At 42.5% G+C, this 21,794-nt stretch overlaps 1 protein-coding gene across 1 annotated transcript; it reads left to right on the top strand.

Moving 5' to 3' along the window:
- The first annotated feature begins 3,844 nt into the window (after positions 1–3,844).
- DIP-eta (Dpr-interacting protein eta) lies at positions 3,845–21,394 on the top strand. The gene is made up of 12 exons (XM_015181210.2): positions 3,845–4,050; positions 8,382–8,623; positions 8,802–8,899; positions 10,543–10,688; positions 10,802–10,863; positions 13,372–13,530; positions 17,131–17,259; positions 17,322–17,459; positions 18,245–18,397; positions 18,473–18,526; positions 19,049–19,141; positions 19,891–21,394. The coding sequence occupies exons 2-12, from the start codon at positions 8,482–8,484 to the stop codon at positions 20,097–20,099; spliced, it is 1,383 nt and encodes a 460-aa protein (XP_015036696.2). The 5' UTR covers positions 3,845–4,050; positions 8,382–8,481; the 3' UTR covers positions 20,100–21,394.
- The last annotated feature ends 400 nt before the right edge of the window (positions 21,395–21,794 follow it).

Genomic DNA, 21,794 nt, shown 5'->3' with positions numbered 1-21,794 from the left:
GTCTTGAAAACAAACTGCAAGTGGGCCAAGTAAAGCAAAACCTTGGCCAGGCCTTTGCCTACCACCATAGATTCAAATATAATTGCATTGAAAGCTGAAATTTTACATTTGACTCTGTTTCTGAGGCTATGAGGATCTACCGTTGTCCATAGTACTGTAAATCAACATTGTCTAAGAAAACTCCATAGACAAATCAAAAAATGGCTGCTCAGCTGATATCAAAATACTGGATAAACCTAGAATCTGCCACCGTGGATATAACACCGACAATTTTCAACGCTGCAAAAAAAATTTTAAGCTGTTTATTGTGAACTATCGTGGAACGGATCTGCATTTATATTTATTTGATTTTATTTTTTTCCGCTCAGCAATAGCAATTACTGTTTTCTAGTGTTAATAACAATAATATTTTGGAAACAAGGCTCCCATTTTAAGAAACTACGCATTTGGAGATTTGGAAAATTTATTCTCCGAATTTAAGCGAAAATAATTTCAACAAAGATGAAACTTTGGTATTGGAAGAGGACTGTCCACTGCAGTGGAAAGATGCACAGATTCGGGAAAAGGTAAGTATTTTAGCCAAAGTGATAGTTTGCCAAAATCCCAAGGTGTTAAATACATATATAAATCAGATACAAATAAGTTTGTACTCGATGATTCATTAACAAAACTAAATTTAGAATTGTTTTAAATTACGAAATAATTTAATCTTTCATACATATTTTTGTAAAATAAATATTTCAATTTAGTTTCATAAAGCATTTCCTGTATTAAGGTTTTTTACAAATTTATATGTATTCACTTCTTAGAAAAGCCTTTGTAACTAAGTTTTCTATAATACTATAAGTCACCAACTATTTTAAAGGTATTTGGTACGTCACTTTTGGGCTATTTGGGTCTTGAAGCTGTCGCCCAATTTATATAAATATGTACCATACCATTTCGCCCACATGAAATATTCAAAAAAATGAACAAATAAACATATTAGCAAATTACTAGTCATGGAAATTTATTATTATTTGGTTTTCTTATCGACTTTCTTAAAATACTTTTGTGATTTTACACTTACGAATGTGATTTGAAGAAAGGTAATCTGGCGAAAATTCGAATATGAATTCATCTTTGACACAAATCAATTGTTATAGTTATACAACGATTTAAGACTCACTTTTTGAAAGAATATGAAATAATATTTGATCACATATCTGTTAAAAACGTGGAAACTTTCTTGCAAGACTTTTATGCGGAAATCCCCTTCTATGCCATTTGGATCTGTTTAGAAATAAAATGAAAAGCCCGAATAAAAGTCTCACAAAAATTCATTTTAATACACTTTATATTTCACCAACACTCAAAAAGGACATTACACAATTTAATTACAAAAATCCAAAATTGAACAGAACCATTAGAGACGCGAAACTTAAATGATCGATGGAGCTGCCAGTTGTCGAATCGAAACCTACTTTGAAATTCTGTTCAGAGGGTCCAGAGAGGCTTTGAAACTTTAAAGAGAGAAAGCCTGGAAACAATAGGGAGAGAAAAAGGTTTGGGAGAGATCACTGAAAGCTGAATGTGATCGAGAGCTTTTAATAAATATATGAGAACAAAATTGGAATTGGAGAAGTGCAAAAAATGTGAAGGGTTATTCGACTGCTACTCTTTTCTTTAGTTCCTTTTCGGTTGAGCGTGCAATTTGATAAGAGAAATGCTTTGAAGGTGGTTTACTTCTTTATTGTTGGTGTTTCAGGGCTCTCTTTACTTTACTTCTAAGGCAGTGGAAAAAGTGTGGAATTACTCTTCTTTCATGGCTAATTTTATTCTTTATTCATTTCGTGCACATCTCTTTTGGTATAACATTAACGTATGTTCTCCCCTCATTGTGTTAATATCTTCATTTAATGGTGCTAAAACTGGCATCGATTTCCCTATAATCATATACTTTTATAGACTTTTAATTGGCAATTTCCTCAGTTGGCGGGGAGCACAGCAGCAACCTTGAGGTTGCCTCAATAACTCATCCGAACTTTTGTCTATTAAACGGAGGAGTCGTAAAAGCGAGAATTTAGTCATAATTTATGGCAGTTAAGCAGCTAACAAACTATCCTGCAGATAGTCCCAGGGTCCTTTGCATGTTCAGCGATAATAAGCGGGGTTTGTGGGGCGGCAGCGGCTACGGCTGGTTCTGGAGCAGGTTTTTGGTGGGGGCACTGCACCTGTCGTCGTCGTCGTCGTCGTCGCATCCAACACAAAACGCGGAAGCGACTGAAAAGCAATTATCAGGTGTCAAAATTTATATTAGAGCGAGGGCCCCATCCCACAACCCACAACCCAAAAAGGGAAGCAAAAAAGTTTCCAAGGAAGCAAGTAGAAAGAAACTTGAAAATCAACTTGCAGGTCCTGCAGTTCCTGGCAGCTCCTGGCTGTCCTGTTCTAGTCCTAACCCTTTCGGGCCTCAGCTCGAGCTCTGAATGATTTGTGGCCCGAGTGCATTGGCACGCAATGCATACGATAGTGGGGTCCTTTGGGGCGTCGGTCCCTTGGGAAGATACTGGGAGCGTACTCGTGGGACGCGGATATCCTTTTCAACATTTTTCGCTTTATAAAGCAATAATTTTTTTTATGCAGCATAAAATCTGCTATGGCTGTTACTACTACTATTATTTATTGGCCGTGTGCGTGTGCTGTGTGAAAATGATAGGCTGACGATGATGGGAAGTGATGGGCAGGGGTTCTGTAGGGGGTGGGTTCTTTGCAGTAGAGGAGGTGGGTTGATTAGCTCCCGAAAAGTAACTGATATACGAGAGCAATTAAGAGGGGGCCTGGAGCCAGGGCAGAGTTGGTGCCTGCCACACTCTGGCACGGTTATTGAAAACCAACTTTGTGTGTGTGTCTGGGGAGGGGGATGGGTGGTGCTCCATAAAGTAGGGGTGCGACAGCACTCTGCCACATTTCTGTTCATATCTCAAAAGAAACAATTTCGCTGCCAGAGAAATTTAATTAATTTAAGCCCTAATAAATTAAAACACCTATTGATAAGAAAATACTCCAAAGAAAATGAAATGAAACTCTCTGAATCGTATCTCTGATCCGTAATCAGTAATCAAACTTTTTTTTATAAATGAACAACTCCCATACGACCCTCCTGTTGATCTAAAGCAGAAAACACGTACATTTTATAGTCTTAAACGCTTCCTTTTACATCAAAACACACGAACACAATATACACACAATCCAATGCCATGACCAATGACAATCAATTTTTACTTAACACGCACTCGCCACACACTAAGCCCATGCCCGTACCCGTACTCACTCGTACACCCATTCCATACCAGAGCTCAACCCTTTCGGTACGTCGTCACAGAGAATTCATTCATAAATCCGAGCCTGGCCTTTGCCACGCACCTAAAAGTATGCAGTGAGAGAATTTCCCTTGCGTTCAATTCCGTTCAACCCAGAGAAGCAGAGAGCGCTTCCATCGTGGTGGATTTCCACAGCAAACCACCCATTGGGCAGCACACACTCTCACCAGCACAGACACTCACACGCGCACGCACACAGATGAAGCCAATGTTAGAAAAAAAAGGAATGGAAAAACGAATGGAAAAGCGCCCGCCAACAAAAAGCAAAAATAAAATGTAGCCCAGCCAACAACAAAAATCACAGTTGTCTGATTCGCTCGCGAACAACCCACATAACCCACAGAGCGCGCGCCCACCCACTGGGACACCCACTCCGCCCGCACCACAGCCAAACGACGACGATTCGCCCAACATCATCTTCGGCTCCATGGAGGTCCTGCCGCCACTTCGTGGCTCGTACGCCGTCGTCGTTCCCTTCAGTCTGTCGACAGCGTTCGTGGCGTGCGGTTCGTCTTTCTGCTCATATCGGATCAGATCAGAAATCACTAGTGCCAGTGACGATTCCGGGATCTCTCGAGTGTGTTGTTTACCGCCAAGTGTTGCATTCGTGACTGCAAGTGAATGAAGAATTATGTTTATAGTGAATAAATGAATAGTGTTGAAAGGAATTCTATATACAATTTGAATGGTTGTTATTTCCGTATATTATATAAATATTTCTGAAAGGTCTTAAAACTAAAGGAAAGCTTAAGACCCTTTTAATTGCAATAGCCTTTAAAATACGCGCCCAAAACAGTGGTGTGGGTGGGAATTCTGATAAAAGTAGTTCCATTATTTTTGAAGTGAACTTCTAATTTTAAAACAGAACAGAACAGAGACTCAAAGCCTTATTATCCCCATAGATCCTATAACTAAAAGGAATACCATGAAATATTCAAGCAAACTTTTACTGGAAATACCATCCAAACCTTTTAGGTAATACTCAAAAGGGTTTTTCACTCAGTATCTCCGTCTGATTAAAAAAATATAGTTCATAGAATCCCTAACCATCAAAAAGTGGCACAAAAAAAGTATGAAATTTATATTCAAAGCCAAACCGAAACGAAACCCAAAAAACAGCCAGAAAAACGCTAGTAAATCCCTCAAAAGCAGCTTTCAAATGATGCCCGCAGACAGTTTTGATTTCGAACCCTGTGCTGACATTACTAGATAATTAACCAGAAATCGCAAGAATGGTTTTGTTACCCTCCTAAAATCAGAGTATAACTCATTCGCGTGTTCACGTTTCGGGCGCGTTTTTAGCCGCCTTGTTGGCAATTTAGCCGCGACTTTGGCGACATTTGCCGTCAGCTGCGTGTTTACTGTAATTATATTTAAAATACAAGAACAAAAGCCGAGTTATTTATGAAAACGAAACAGCAGGCAATGCCCCCTCCTCAGACAGGGGTCGTCTTCCCCTCTGCTGCACCCTCTGTCCCAAAGCTACCCTCTGAGGGGTCGGGCAATGGTCGTCACAGGATTTCCTTTTGGAGCTGCAATGCGTGTATTCCTCTTATGGGTGTCCTGGAAAATTTGCCTACAAATGTGTCTGGCCCACTGTCCCCGGCTTTGTCCTGCCGTTTATGGCCCCCCACCACCCACCCACTCTAATGTTCCAATGGCTTTATGTGTGTGTGGCCGAGAGTGTTGCCTGATTTTAGGCGCGCCAACAATTGCATACGAGTACATTCCATTTATGTATGTTTCACGACTGCTGCCGCGAGGCCTGGCGGTAATTTAAAGTTCATTGATATCCATAAAATGCAGTGTAAACACACACTCTCACACAGAAAGACACGCACACCACCAGTGGACAGACGGACAGACGGGCAGACGGGCAGACGGACGGACATTTCCATGGAAATCTATTTTCTGTCTGTTTCAAATTTGTTGCAAATATGTTGCATACTTTTCGGGATGTTCTCGCATAATAGATTCCATTCCTGGCCCATAACCGGGGGGGCGGGGAGGGGACCCATGGGGGTGGCAGCAGCAGCATAGGGCACATCACAGCACATGTTTTTCGGCCCATGTCATTTCTCTGTCATTTGCATTTTACATAGAAAATTTGATCTATTTTTGCTGTTATCATGTTGATTGTGATTGGAGTTTGCACTAAAGAGAATTTCGGGGTGGCAGAGCCAGGAGCAGGTGGGATAATGGTGAAACGAAAACATTTTGGTTACCAAATGGTTCCCACAAATTTAAATGGGAAACATAGATGCACTTGAGGGACTTGGACCTCAATCTGTGCATTGTCCATCCACTGTTGGTCTTTTGATTCCATATGGAATAGAATCTCTCATCCTCTGATACACTTATCGCTCAGACACTCCGCCCTAGAGTCAAAGTCAAGTTCCTACATATGGCATATCAATTGCAAATTACCTAAGCTCGATTTCCCAGGGAAAAAACACAAAAGAATTCAATGGAGGGCCCTCGACAGTTTGACATAATGGCCCCGACATGTGAGTGCTGCTCGGCAGAAGGCCTGCTCTGCTGCAGCTCTACGCTCCACCTTTGCCTCTATGTTGCCTCGAGCCATTGTTGTTGCTGTTGTTAATAACAAGCGATAATAATCAACTTCCGTGCTGGAGGCGCTCGTCGGAGGAGAGTGCAAAAACATACTGAAAAACTGAGTAAAACTTTGCATACTTCAGCCACCGCCGCAGTGGAAAATCTACAGTTTGATTTATGCTAATTTTATGCAGGGCCCTTTCCCTCAAACCGAAGCCAAGGCTCGATTAAAAATGTGAAAAGCTAGTAGGAAAAATATTTTTTTGAAAAATGTCGAAGTGCCATCAGCGATAAGAGGCGAAATATATCACGTGTTAATTAATGTTTGCACTGAAAATTGAAAGTGCACTTGCTGGCTGGGGTGTCACTCTCAGTTTTCCAGCATCAGGAAAATTATTAGCCACACAACCTGGTGAGGGGAGGCCCCCTCTCCCCACACACATTATATTTTGCACATAATTTAACAGCTGATTATACAAATTGTGGATGTGTGGATGGTATGAGTAGGAGGAGGACTTTGCATGTCCGAAACCATAAAAGTAATATACGACTTCGAGAGCAGGCCCCCAAAAATGTGGCCATGAGCAGCAAGCTCTTATATTGTGTCATAAATATTTTGTACTTTGTTTTGGGGACAAAGGAATAGAAGAGCAGGGGCAGAACGCGGGAGGGCCCTTAATCAGAGGCTATGTACGATCATAATTGAAGCGTCTTTTCTGCTCCAATTAAAGAATAAATTTCCCTTTCCAATTAGTTACGCAAACAGCGGCCTAACGCCATCGATACACTCACTTTCTCGGCTTTCATATGGCTTCGGGCTACAAATAGGATTGTGGCAAGGCTGTAGGTCTATGGCCAGAGGCTATGGCTATCACCTGTCTGTCTGTCTGTCTGTCTGTCTCCTGACATGGCCCCGCATGCTCTAAATTATTAATAATATTGCCATGCCCATTTGCCAGACGTTTTTAGTGCCTATCGTAAGCCCCGTTCCCGCCTTTTGGCCGTTTGCAGTGCAGGTTCTGTTGAGGCCTGTCCATTGTCTGGTTGCCTGTGTCTTTTGTAAGTCTGTTTTGTTTTTTTCCAGGGCATGCCATGTGAATGTCTGCCAAAGGACACCACACACCGGCAATCCAGTTTTCAATTGTGCTAAATTATGTAAAAATCAATAAGAAACAACACACAAAGTGGAGGGGCGTACGGCGGACAAAGAAATTTTAATGAAATGTCATTTTAAAATTGTTCCTGTCAGTTTGTGGGCGCCAGAAAGTAGGCTTTTCCTTCCACTTCGGTCCTTGTGAAAGGCACAATCGTTTGCATGTTGTCTGACTCATGGTCGAAAGGAAAGTTAATAAAGTATTTGGGCATGGATTTGGGTAGACAGAGTCAGCTACGGATTCAATGTGTTTTCATTGTGAAACAGCTTCAAAATATAGGTCTAACTACATCAGGAAAAGCGACCAATGCTTTTGTAGACATTAGACATTTCCGTAGTACCAGTTTATATACCTAGCTTAGCTCTTAACTTTAGTAGTTTTTCCAAGGACCTAGACCTTAAACAAAAGTGTGATTACAACTGCATTGCACCAGAGCCTCTGTAGAATGTTTTCCTTACTGATGTCACATACATGAGACGCCTAAAAGCAGGCAATATAAGTAAACTTTGACATAAAGCGCAACTATTTCGGACTCATTGGAGACGAGGACGAGCCGAGACGAGACGGGAGACCCTCTCCTGCCACACAAACGATGCACGATTTTATGCTTTATTTACGAGGCCACACACGAGCAGCGGCAGCGGCAGCCAGCGAAACATTTCATTTCCGTTCCATAAACAGTTTTGGCCCTCTGGCCTCTGGGCTCTGGCCATGCTTAAATGCCATGAGAATGAAATGAAATGAGCAGGGAGTCCTGGAAGAGGACATGCAACACCTTTGGTAAAAAGATAGTTGCCGGCTCGTACCTAATTTCTGGCAGGGCAGGGCAGCTGTTCGCCAGCACAATTTACACAGACCGAACACGCCAGCAAAATTCGAATAACAGGCAAAAGATAAATGTACGATGAACCTGCCTCAAAACATCCGGCGAGGAAGAAGGGCCCGCACCAGTCTGGGGGCCCACACTTTAAACTTGAAACTTTTTAATTTGGCGAATTTTCAACGCCCTCCTCCCGTAGCACCCCGTCCCCACCGTCCCTCCAGGCATCATGATTATTGTTTACCATTGTTTCGCAGCAGTTTTTGATTCTGTTTTCAAGTACTTTTTGTTGAACTTTCCCACAAGCTGATGCCATTAGAGAGGGGCGATGGGCGCTAATGACTGCCAATTACGCGGCGCGGTCGTTGCCGCACTCAGGCTGATCCTTTCTCTGCGGAAGGTGTGAGGGATTTCTGGTGGCATAACAAGCCTGTTTTTCCCCATTTATTCTGTGATGTTTGCATATTAATATGATCGTTCTACAAGCAGTTGGGGCTCTAATAACTATAACAAGTACATAAATGGTTTCGTGCGACTAATCGTGTGCTCAATCAAAGAAGAAGAAAAGGTGAACTTCCAAAAACAAAAAATGTATACAATATCCACACAATGCCAGAGTCCGGCTAATGGCTTCAGATTGGCTAATGCCATCAAAGTTGTGCTCCTAGTTGTCATCCTAATGTGCCAGCAATGCCATCTGCAGAGAGTGGAGGTGCCGCCAGAAGCCATAGGTAAGTTCCACCGGTTTTCAAATCCCCATTTGCCTCGTATTCAAGCACACATATTATGCCAATATTTCTCTGTTTCCCTTATAAATCCCAATCCCCTTGCTGTGATTTCTTCCATTATGTTCCAATTATCCGGCAATCATCTCTAATACCAATCGAATGCCACATTTCTCGATTACAGTTGATCCCAAATTTAGTTCACCGATTATGAATATGACAGCGCCCGTGGGACGTGATGCCTTCCTCACATGCGTCGTCCAGGATTTGGGACCCTATAAGGTACGAAGCATATCCCTATACATCTCCCTATCCCGCCGTAGAACAAATCCTGTTAATAACCGAATGTCAAATAAGCAAACTCGGGCAGATGTTCCGGCTTCCAGTTCCGCTCCCGACTCCAGCTCGGACTCAATTACACACTCAATAAGCAGCCACAAAACCCCCAGCCGGTCGCATTAATATTCATTAACGTTTTACCATTTCCCAGACAGACTCGGAATCAGTCCCAGTCAGGACCCAGTCCCCCAAGTCGGGGTAATCTCAAAGACCAAATCTCGACACTCGGAATGGCGGTGAAAGTGGAAATGAAAGTGAAAATAAAAACATAAATAGGGATATGGCCGGGGGCCGGGGGCCGGGTGGGGGCTTTTCGAATGACAAAAGCGAAAATCACATAAAAAGTAATTGAAATATGAATGAGGACGTGTTAAGCGAGTGCCGAAGGAGAACGAGGGTCCTTTATCCCTGTCTGTATTTGTATATTTGTATATTTGCATTTGTATTTGTTTTGGGGGAGCGGCACCCCCAAAAGGTAACAGACGTACATCTCCATTGAAGTGCAGAAAGCATTATCCTACGGACACTCCACGGGGGGTTGGAAGGTGCGGCGCGCTTGGGGATGTGCCACAGAACGGGGGGATGCGACGTGGATGTGGCTGCGGATATCCAACCCTCAGTCAGTGCCATGGACAATTAAGCGATGTTCCCGCTCAAAGATAATTGAGCAGGCACTTGGGTGTAATTACTTATTTTATGCTGACATCGTGTGTGTGTTGGGAAACAAACTTAAATTCAATTTAAACGAAAATAATTCATTAGCCTTCGATACGACAAATGCTCTAAATTAGCCCCTCATTAAATTTATTTATGGGGGAAACTATTTTCCCATATTATGTGACATAGGAAAATAACTTGGAATACCTTCACGTGTTGACATGTCAGGGGGCGAATTGAGAATTGTGGTTCCCTCATTTACACATGCAACTCGTTTCCTGTCCTCTCCGGCGGCTCCCTTTCTATACAATATATACAAAATATTTTCAGCTTTTTAGCTTACAAGCTGCGTGCTTTATCGCATAATAATTTACCAGGGTAATTGTACAATTACGATGGTTGGTTTGGTGGGGGAAAAGAGTACATTTCTTGAATAGTTCTGGGAATAGATTGTTTTTTTTTTTTGCTGTATATAATTGAACGGCTTTGCATGCGCCAGAATTTGGTTCAATTTCGGTTCATTGTGGTTCACGTGAGACTTGCTTTGGGGATTCTGGTGGCATGCCAGATAAGTGTTATCTGATGGATGTCGCTGGAATGCGGCTAAAGCTAGTTAGCTTCCCTAATAAATATCAATTATGTGGAAGATTAGGCCCTGATTTTAGATTGGGCCCCAACCCAGATTTTATGAACCATTAATAATGCGAAAGATGGTTAATTCCGTATATTCAAATGCACTATAAATACATCATATAACAAATCATTTACTGTACAGATGGCAGCCATGAATGCTAGGTTTTATAAGAGAGTTTATAAGAAAGCAGAATGGTTTACCCCTATCTTCCGCCTTTCTATCCTTTATTATCATTCTAAGTCTTAGTCCTGTCCATTACTCTCATAAAATGTTTGCAAAATTCTTTATCATACAGGTGGCGTGGCTTCGGGTCGACACCCAGACAATTCTGACCATACAAAACCATGTAATAACCAAAAACCAACGCATTGGCATTGCCAATTCCGAGCACAAGACCTGGACAATGCGCATCAGAGACATCAAAGAGTCGGACAAAGGATGGTAAGTCCACAGTACAGACCAGGCCAAAAGGATGCCTGTGGTTCTAGTAGTGATGCGACTGCAGTCAGTATTCAAATGTACAATTTTCTCACCCCACTCCACTCCACCTACAGGTACATGTGCCAAATCAACACGGATCCAATGAAAAGCCAGATGGGTTACCTGGATGTTGTGGGTAAGTCTATGAAGGCAATGGGAGGGCTTAGCAATTCTCAGCCTTTTTTCATTTGGTTAGTCAAACAATCATACGCCCCGTTGACATGGCCTGGTTCTCGTTCTGCCTCATTGTTCGAACAGTATTCCACGTAACAAAACAGGAACAAATATTAAAAAAAATCCTGAATCCAGAACAACAAAAAATCACACAAAACAAAACGTTTTCGCTGGACGTAGAAGAAGAGAGAGCAGCATCGCTGCAGCGAGGGGCCCCGGTAGGACAAAGAGCCACCGGCACACACCCAATGGAGAGGGATTCCGCTGCATAATAACCGCCAGAAGGAGTCAAAAGCCGAAACGTACTCGCGCACAGGACCCAACGGTGGCTAGCCCTGGGCGTAAGCTCTCAATTGTGACTGCTTAAACATGTTTAACCGTCCACTGAACCGCAGAAATTGTTGATTTTGAATTAAAACGGCACTGCGAATGCGGAGGCAGCATAAGAAATGCTCTCTCACGGGTCTCTCACCAGAGGAAGTGGTTCAGCAGCGGGGGTGGGGGCTTGGGCCTCTTTTCGGTTGTCCATTTGTGGTTCATTTCGGGCCCTACCACTGCCCCATCAGTAGTCCCCGCATGGGGGACTCCCCCGCGCGAGTCGGCCGCCACTCGTTCTGTGCCTAAATACCTTTCGCTGGCAAAATCTAAATCAACGCGCTAAATATTTTAGCCACCATTGCAGTCGGCGTAGCATTCACTGGCAAACACGAAAAACTATAATCAACTGTGTGTATTTGCACTGGATAATCAGTGGGCATGAGACAGTGGCGCAAGGATCATTGGGAAAGTGGTGAAAGGTAGTGCCCTATGGTGGAGATACTTTGGGAGGGATAGCAACAGCTCTTATGTTGAGTGAAAGAGGGGAAAGGGAATGATATGTTATAGAAAATATATCTGCCTTCAAGATCATAACAATCCTTCTCCTCGAAATGTTGTTCCTCCTCTGTACCATTTCACTAATATCTACTAATTATAAATCACAACTTCTACCACTGTGCAATATTGAAAGGGGTGCCCGAAGCGCCAAGAGAGAGGCAGGAAAAACGGCAACGGGAAACGTTCGAGTTGCGAGCCAGCGGATGGCGGATGGCGGACGATGGTGGCCTGGTGGATTGGTGAATGGTGGACGGTGGACGGTGGTCGTTTCTGATGATTTTCGTGACCAAGTGCAGTTAAATAGTCAACGACAAACCGTAGAGGAAGCGACACCGCTCTCACCTTTTGGGTCTCCGCACTGCTTTTTCCCACTCTGCCACACACACACACACACAGACAGGCAGGTAGGCAGGATATATACGATAGCGTACGATAGAGGGGCCAGGCGCCCCGCATTCCTGACATTTAAGCTGATGAGATATTCATATGCAATGTCCTCGTTTCAGATTTTTGCACACAATTTCATTCGCGGGTTTTTATTGTTTCGTTTTTAATGAGGAAAACATCTATTGACACGACAACTGAAATGGTTTAGATCTGATTGAAGTTCGACCTCGGGGAGCTCGTATTTTAGATTGGTATATCTTTAACAATTTCATTTACCTTTTCTTGTCTTGATTTTCCGGTATTATGTCTGCTATTCCCTGTACACACCTTCTCCAGCTGCCATTTCCCGCACTCGCCCCTAACCTTGGCCACTTAATGACCGTCCAGTGGTCACCACAGGACACAGACGCGTCCTGTCCATGCGCTGACTCACTCCGCTCCGTACTGCCACGTACTGCCCGTACTGCCTGCCCCTCTCTCGCTGCCGTACTATAACAAGCTGTTTGTCAACACCAGCACATTTTTTGGTCATTTACCAACCACATAATTGCGGGATATTATATGCATACAGAGACCCGGAGACCACACACCAGAGGCCGCCATTCCATTCCATTCCGTCCCATCCCATTCCATTCCATCCGTGTGGTGTGACCCTTCACGACCCCACTCGCTTCCTGGCATTATTACGTTTTCATGGTTCATAGGTTGTCCGCTGTGGGTGTCCGCTGTGGGTGTCCGTCTCCCTCACTCTCACTCACCGTCTCTGTCTCTCTCTCTCTCTATATGTTCTTACCAGTGTGGCCGCGGTAATAATTTGTATTTTCAGGACATGTGAAAAGTTTGTCCTTTAAACAAAGGCGCATATACTCACACATGTACTCCCACGTTTCGCTACAGCTACAGGCAGCCACAGGCGGGAATGTACGAGCACGAGTATCTTTCGGTGGTTGCAGGCAGGAAAAATGAATCACGATCCACCGCTAGGGGACACAATCCAAGCAAATTATTTAAATGAAAAATTACATATTTAAATCATTTAAAACGATTCCAGCTCATACTCTGTTTTATTGTTCTCTTCTCTCTTTTCTCCCATTCACAATATTTTTTTAAATGTTTGTTATAAACATTATCTACCACGACGAACCGTCTGGCGACCTCGATTGCAACCCGATTGCTCCTGCCGCTGCTGCTCTTGTTGCTGCTGCAGTACCGCCGGATATCCTAGATTATCCTACAAGCACGGACATGGTCGTTCGCGAGGGCAGTAACGTGACGCTCAAATGCGCTGCAACCGGTTCACCAGAGCCGACAATTACATGGCGACGTGAAAGTGGAGTGCCCATCGAGCTGTCCAGCGGAGAAGAGGGTAAGTTCTGGGTTCGGGTACTGGTACTCCTGGTACTGTTACTGGGATTCGAATTTTGGTTTTACGGTTCAAGCACTCAGAGAAATCAGAGGCAATAGGATATAGAATCTTGGCATGATTGATATTTATTGCGGGTTCCGTATGTGAAGAAATATTAAATAAAAAACATCGAACTAATAGTTTGACCATTAAATAGCTAGCACCATTCTATATTTGTTGCATTCTTTACAAGATAGGATATGCACTGCTGGACTTAAGAGATCTTTTCGATCGGGAATTTTTAAAAAGAAGTAATATTATCCCATAAAGAAATCAATTATCTATTTTTAAAAAAAAGGAGGTCTACAAAAATGTAGTTTTTTGATAGTGTAGCGATTTTTGTATCGATATTCAATCTAATAAAACGATATCTAATTTTGCACCATAAAATATGGTTTTCTAAATGTTCATGACGATAATTTCATAGCAAATATCTGCTTATTTTTCTGACTGTAATATACGTTCCCCTTTCATCGACCAACCCTACTCGAACCCTCTCCGAAACCCGCCTCTCTTGATTTGTAAGTACTTTTGCTGTTGTTGTGGAAGCCACCGCCACCGCCGCCGTCACCGGCATCGGCATCGGCCGCCTGCATGAGGTCTGCCATCCAACATTGCGGAGTGGAGTGGAGTACTCTTACACAAAAAAGGCAGCCGCTGCCGGCAGCCTGCCAGAGCCAAAGGCTCTGAAGCTCTGGTCTCGGCCCGAAGCCGAGAAGTGCACCTACCTGCAGGTGTGGGAGGAGGCCTTCGTCCTGAACGTGGCATAGCACCAGTAGGATGGGAGGACTGCAGGACTGTGGCCAGCATGCGAGAATTTTCGCCCGTTTTGCCCGCTGATGATGATGATGACGTCTGACTGACAGAATTAGCAAATGGTTAAGGACCATAGAGTGTTTGGGAGGGTTCACATATCCTCGCACAGGGTCGGTTTGGGTCGGGATGAAGGATGAAGGTGGAACAGGGCCAGATTTACTAATTGGCCTTGAAGTGTGTTCGTTCTCGTTCGCGTTCGACAGTCGAGAGATGAGTTGGAAAATTGCACAAACATTTTCAATTTGGAAAATTCTTTTATTGAAATATGAGTTCATTTTGTATTCCTCTGCACATGGGAAATGATTCATTTACCGATTCATTCATAAAGTTAGCCCATTCAATGCAATATTGATTCAATATTAATTATAAATTATGTCAAGATCGTCAGTGTGTGAGAGCGTACTTTATTCAGCGCAATAAGGGGAATATTATTTTAAATATTTAAAAATTTTTGTCAATGAATATTCTGATAAGGAAATTTGTTTTTCATTCTGAGATCACTGTCCACAAATATTTTTCAATACATCACAAAATCCATAAAAACATCAACATCCCCTGAAATGTTGATTTCTCTATGGAATTTGAGCATGCCAAACATTTTAAATAATTTCCAGACCCCCCAAAACAATCTCCCAGTGTTTATTAATGGCCTCGCATGAGTTATCCTTTAAAGCATCTACAAAAAAAAGTAGCCGAGCCGAGCCCCATCAAAGTCCACACGAAAGACCAAACACGATGTGAAAACAAACTCGACTCGAAATCAAAGGTGGCCTAGGAAAAAGCCCATGAAAAAAACCCCAAAACCCGTGAACAGGAAAAAAATAAAAACACAACCAAATGAGAGAGCAAGAGGATGGGATAGGGGTGAAAAAACATCAGCATAAAGAGAACAAAAAGCTTGGCGAAATGACCTTTTCGCCGAGGCTTAAATGTCTGCCACCCAATTCGAAACGGAACGGGCCATCGTCCAAACGAGCCTGCTTCCTGTCCGCAGAGTGGACCCATTCCGCATTCATATACACACTCGTACCATAGGTGCTTGTTGGAGGTAGTACCAAAGCAAGAGACAGGGAACATTATAAACTTTGTTGGGACTGAAGGCTCTTTAAGCACTAACTGTGGAAGGAGAGAGAGACTCTGGATAAAACATTGCTATAATATAATGGAGGGAATTTCATATAGAGAAAGTGGTTTTTCCCTATATACTTATCCGAAAAGATTTGGATACAAATTCATTTTATACACCAGTATTGAATTTAAACGATAATTATTCAGCCAAAACTCGATTTTTTCGAGCCAATTTAGATACGAATATTTATCACTAATATGTGGGAAATATATATATATATAATTCCTTGAGATAATATGTATCCCCCTCCTTCTTTTTAAAGGATTTAAAAGATCCTTTAGTGTATTCCCCATTCGACATCCGATTCTGTCACCTTTTCATACTGTGTTTTTAACCTGCTTTTTCCTGGTGAAAGTTTTCTTTTTCATTTGAAATTTGATTATTTGGTTTGTGTTGTTGCTGCTGCTTCGAAATGAAATGAAATCGTCCGAACAAAAGTAAACTTTTATGCTATGGCTATGGCTACGGCCATGTCGGGGGCTTGAACCGAATTACACGTTTTTCGAGGCTATTACGTTTAATGACCGGGCCTGAACCCACCCACAAAAAAAAGGAACAACAACGAGGGGGAGAAAAGAGCAGCGTGGCTAATAAGCGAGTCGAAGTTCGCGGCAGGTCGAAAAGGCAAATCAATAAACGAAAAATCAGCTTATTATTATGTCCCGCAAGCTCTCCGTTTTCCGCGCAAACTACCTCTCTAACAATATCAAGCGCAAACTAGCCAGAACTTCCGCTTCCGGTGTACCCTGTGACCATGGTTCGGATGGTGGGGAGGGGGTCGGAAATCGTATATCCTATCCATATCATCGTCTGCTCTGCTGCCGGCTTAAACCCACAGCCCAGACACTGTGCAATTTATATTATATAAGCCATGTTCGACTATCAGAACAGGATGTTTGTCCGGCCCCCGCCGAATGCCCCGGCCAACAGCATCATAAAAAGTCACCAATAGCGAGCCATGAATGGAGGGGGCTCTGCTCTGTTGCATGCAACTTTTGTTGTGGCACTGCCTCTCTCGTTGAGTGCGGAGCTTAGGCAAATGTAATAACTATCATTACATGGAGGAGCGGCGGCAGGAGGAGGAGCATGAGCATTTGGTAGATACATTTGTAGTTATGATGTAATTACGAGTCGAGTGTAGGTGTCGGGGCCATTCTCTAAAAGTTGTACTAAAAAGTCAAAAGAGAGATATCCAACATAAGTTTTTAGTGCTGCCACCACAAACGCCACAAGCAACTCAATCTGATCTGTGTGCAGTTCCTAGAAGTAGAGGAACTGTTGACTCCACATTTAATTTAGGGTCTTACGACGAGTACTACGAGTCCTGTGTCAAACTCTACGGAAGAGAACCGAAGCTGAGCGCTGGACGATGATTTGGACTGATATGATATGATATTGGAAATAAGAAGGCTGCAAGTGTATGTGCGTGTGTGCAGTGGGAGCGTAATAAGGTTAAACATTATACGAAGAGGTTATAGGAAATATCTTAAGAGGTTTTAGAAGCTGCTGCTCCGAACAGGAGGCTTTAGTTAAGCGTCTCCTGCTTTAAAAAGCGATTTTAGGTACAGCATAAGCTAAAACCCCACAACTACTCAAGTGGTTTCCTTTTTTTGCAGTTCCCAGCGTTGAAGGCACCGATCTAATAATACCCAATGTAAAGCGTCAGCATATGGGTGCCTATCTCTGCATAGCTTCCAATGGCGTTCCACCATCAGTGAGCAAGAGAATAACCCTCATCGTGCATTGTAAGTGAAAGATACACCCATGTAGATACATAATATCTAATCTGTGAGTTCCTTCTTCGCAGTCGCACCAATGATCACCGTACAGAACCAGCTTATAGGCGCCGTCGAGGGCAAAGGAGTGACATTGGAATGCGAATCGGAGGCCTATCCAAAGTCCATTAACTACTGGACACGCGAACGCGGAGAGATAGTGCCGCCAGGTGAGACAACCTAAATGAATCATGGTGTCATTCAATTATTAAATAAACTATATATACGAATTACCATTAAAAATGCCATAATCCGACGACAAACACATTAGCACTAAGCCTCCTCCGGCTCTAGCGCTGGCGCTGGCGGTGGCGGTGGCCTTCGAATCCAATGGGAAAAACGTTTCCCCATCGGATCAAAGCCGACCCCAAAAAACTAACTAACGAAGGAATGGATGACCGTTGAGTGCAAAACCAGACGCGACAGAGACACACAAAAAAAGTTGTTAATTAGCTGATTTAGTCACGGAAACTCACACACACACGGAGAGGAGAGTAACAGACATGACCACAGTCCTGTGGTTTCCCGAGTCTGTCTGGGAACTCGTGGGAAAGCTTAGAAAAAAACAGATAGTCTGCGACTCGGGAAAACTCTTTCAGAGTCCCCTGCCTTTCCCCTCATTGTTGTCATAAATGGAAATGAAATTAATTTACAATTTGTTGGCAGTTTTTAATTGACAACAGAAAAACCGAGCCACACTCCTGCTCTGTATCCGAATTTGTATCTGTGTCTGGCCTCTGGTGTGACATGCGTTCGTGCATAAATTGTATGCCTGTCAGCAACATTGGTAAAACTTTTTGCCCCTCATTCTCGTCGTACACTCGGGGCCAGGCTGTGTTTGCACGTGACATGCATTTAATTATTTAATAACGCAAAATTTCAATTAAATATTAATTAGTTTATTATTTTAATGAAATATTAACTCCAAAAATCAAATGAAAAACCCCGTTGGCAGGTGGCAAATACTCGGCAAACGTCACGGAGATTGGTGGTTACCGCAACTCCATGAAACTGCACATAAATCCCCTCTCGCAGGCAGAGTTTGGGGCCTATAGATGTGTGGCCAAGAACTCCCTTGGCGATACGGATGGCACCATCAAGCTGTACAGTGAGTATAACTTACCCGTTGATGGGATAATAGATGTGCTAACGCCTATGGTAACCCCTATGATAACCCCCACAGGAATACCGCCCAATGCCGTCAATTATGTGGAGAACTTTGAGGCGCGACACAAGGGTAAGTGTTAACTCCATTGCGAGAGAGTGAATCCTCTTAGCAGCAACTTTTAAGCAGAGAAACAAAGCGCGAGAAAAGAAAAAATTTAATAGCCACTTGGCATAAATTTAAGATGAGCTCAAAATATTCCACTTTTGGTTGTGGGGGGGGAATCCTAGGGAAGTATAAGGCTGGAAGCCGGCGACAACAGACGGAGAAAGAAACAGAGAGAGAGAGAGAGAGAAAAAAGCCCATAAATAATTCATTCGGCATGCAAATCCGCTTCAAATCGTCAACGCCACGAATCAGGTGAATGCTGCAACACGGGGCGGATGGAGGCGAAATAAGACTCAGAATGGGTTGCGGTTCTCTGAGGTCAGAGAGTGAAAGAAATGGAAATGGAAATTGAAAAGCAACAAACGAGCGACAAGTTTATTATGAATATGCATTAAGACCAACAGAGTAACTTAAAGATACACCTGCCTCTGCTGCTACTTCTACTCCGACTAAACCGCAATTCAATAATTCTTCTCCATTGCACAGGCAAAAAGCGGACGAAAAGCTCGGAAATGTATCATCCGGCTCGGGCACAGGAGCACAGCGGCGAGGATATGGAGAATCCTGGAAAGAGAAAAGGTAAGAGAGAGAGGAAGCGAGAAAGAGTGCAGGGCACCGATTAGGGTTATGGGCCATATTTCAAGTATTTTCCTTGTGGTTTGGGCTCCGGAGGCAGCGGGGGCATAACAGGCCACTTGAGACGGCAGCAAAGCCATAAAAAAAGGGACCCCAGTGCCAGTTCCAATCCCAGATCCCCGTTCCCTGTTTAACAGATTTTCACACTAATTTGCCAGAAAAGGAAAACGGCAAAAGAGAAGAAGGCAAAAGGAGAAGCTTGTGCCAATACTGAAAACCATAGCATACTTTTTGGGGCGAGCCGCAGGTAAAACTTTCCTTGCTCTTAGTCGGGGTCTTTGGGGCCATAATAATTGTATATCAATAAACACGCTCGGCTTGGCTTTATGGCAATTTAATGATTTGTAAATACTTGGGGACCACAATCAAATAAATTCTTCTTTTGTGTGGTCGAAAAGTTGAAAATACTCTCGTACTTCTTTGGGTTATTTTTATAGCTTAATTGAGGGGCACGAGAAAGTTTTCGTAGGAAGAGGAGTACACCTTGGACGACCCATTAAATTCTTCACATTTAGGTAAATCGTAAAGGTTTTGGCGCTAGTGTGTTTTTGGGGCGACAAGCTTGTCGAAAATCTCTGCTAATCACATCGGTTGGCCCTCGAGTCAAACGATTTAGCCAATTTCCGCCCCGTCCGCTAGATGGCCAACCCATTTACATACGACTCTCATACGATCTTCCCCACCCCACACAGCCGATTTGAGTCTCAGTGCGGAGAGCATTGACAGCATGTATGGGGCGTCGTCCTCGGCAGTGGTTCAGCACCAGACCCTGAACCGGCTACTTCTCATCCTGGTTCTGGCCCTAACGACAACGACGACGGTGGCGACGATGGCGACGGCGACGGGAATGATGCGAAAAACCCAGCTGCCATTGTTGCCACAAACACAGACACATGTTTGACACAGACGCGAAGTTGACAGCCCTGTGGCCACCCCGAACATGGACTACTTGCCGCTAAATCTGGAACTGAAGTCGAAGCTGGTGCTGGCACTGGAGTCGCAGCACAAATCTGTGGAGCTGCGATGATGATTGAGTTTGTCAATGCCAAACGTTACTTGGTGCTGATTTATGGCTGCGATGTGGTCGGGTCGGTCTTTAGTTAAAGTTTGTTTGTCAACCAGATTATACATTACACATACATATACTCGAAGATATATAGTACGAGTATCAGAACGATGTTAGCTTTTAAGTCAACCAGGCTTCCTAAATTTCCCCCGATGAGACGCGTGCATGTTGAGCTGTTGAGAATTCTCTAAATATTTTAAGACTTAGCCCTAATCATAGTACAAGTATCCATTGTATAATATCGAATATGCAAATCAATTACTGCACATGTACATAGAGCAGAGCAAGGGAACGCAAATGCAAAGGAAATTTGTAAGTATATATCTTTAGGACAGGCTATTATGTATTATAAAATTTGTATAAACCAAAAATGTGTGGGCATAATTAAAGAGACTGTATGTGTGCAAAGTAATAGTTAATTGCAATTTAATTAAATCCTAAAGGTGTATAATTTTCCACAAATATTCATATGAAATTAGTCTTTAACGGAAGGATGGAGAAAGGATAAAAGCAGACAAGAAATATACTTCAAATAACCATAATGAAAATATCAACCAAAAGGAAGAGGAAAGAACCTCCGCCAAATGCTCAAAAAGTTATCAATACAAAATTACCACAAAAATACAAGCTCAGCAAAAGGCTGTGTTCCAGAAAATATCCCCTCCAAAATGAATCCATAGTTAAACTCCTTTAGAATCTTATCCAAGAGTTTCCACCACATTAAATTCATATTTAAAAACAATGCTTCAATATTAAAAAAAAACGCCATACATATCATTTACTGAAGCATGCTAAACATATTAAATACTAATTAAAAAAAACAACATTTATCGATCATTTTTGGGCATACTCGTATTTGTTTCAAACAAACAATCAATACTATTAAATTGAAAAACAAAAACGCGTTATTTACAAATACATATACATATTTATGCAAAAAGAAAAAACAACGGTAAACAGCTTAAAGTGCGCTGCAAAAATTTAAATCTCGTGTTAATCCGACTTTTAAGTGGTAATGAATTATAATTAAAATATTAAAATTAAGCAGCGTGTATATTTCCAGCCGAAATTGAATTGTTAAAAAAAAAGAAAATTTTATGAGTTACATTTATATTGTCATAAATATACATCATATAAATATATATACAGTATATATATATATATATATGAATATCTAAGTAATGTAAGCATCACATGTAAATGGACAGGAATATTTATAAAATAAATATGAAAAACACAAATAAACATTTAAGCGTTAAGTCAACAAAAGGTGTTGCATTTTGAATGGGGCTCCTCGAGGAAAACTTTAAGGATTTGAAGGACAAGCCCAGAGGAAATATTCCATTTAGAGAGAGGAACAGCATCTCTCAAGATACATTGCTACTCTATTAAGCTACAACCAAATGCCACCAGAAATTGATGAAAATTCTAGATTTTATAAGTTTAATTTGTACCTTCATGAATCCCCTTCCTGGAAAGTATCTAATGGTCTCATTTTGAAACCATTTTCGGCTCCCAAAAAACCATTCC

The sequence above is a fragment of the Drosophila pseudoobscura genome, chromosome 4 (genome assembly GCF_009870125.1).
Source record: "Drosophila pseudoobscura strain MV-25-SWS-2005 chromosome 4, UCI_Dpse_MV25, whole genome shotgun sequence".
In the NCBI taxonomy this organism is placed as follows: Eukaryota; Metazoa; Arthropoda; class Insecta; order Diptera; family Drosophilidae; genus Drosophila; species Drosophila pseudoobscura.
This window is presented reverse-complemented; position numbering and strand designations above follow the sequence as displayed.

What these genes read in the sequence shown, in the direction of transcription:
- DIP-eta (XM_015181210.2), top strand. Translation starts at nt 8,482, where the DNA reads ATGTATACAATATCCACACAATGCCAGAGTCCGGCTAATGGCTTCAGA. An exon ending in CGGAGAGATAGTGCCGCCAG is followed by an intron (nt 17,460 to 18,244) that starts GTGAGACAACCT and finishes CCCCGTTGGCAG; the next exon opens with GTGGCAAATACTCGGCAAAC. An exon ending in CTTTGAGGCGCGACACAAGG is followed by an intron (nt 18,527 to 19,048) that starts GTAAGTGTTAAC and finishes TCCATTGCACAG; the next exon opens with GCAAAAAGCGGACGAAAAGC.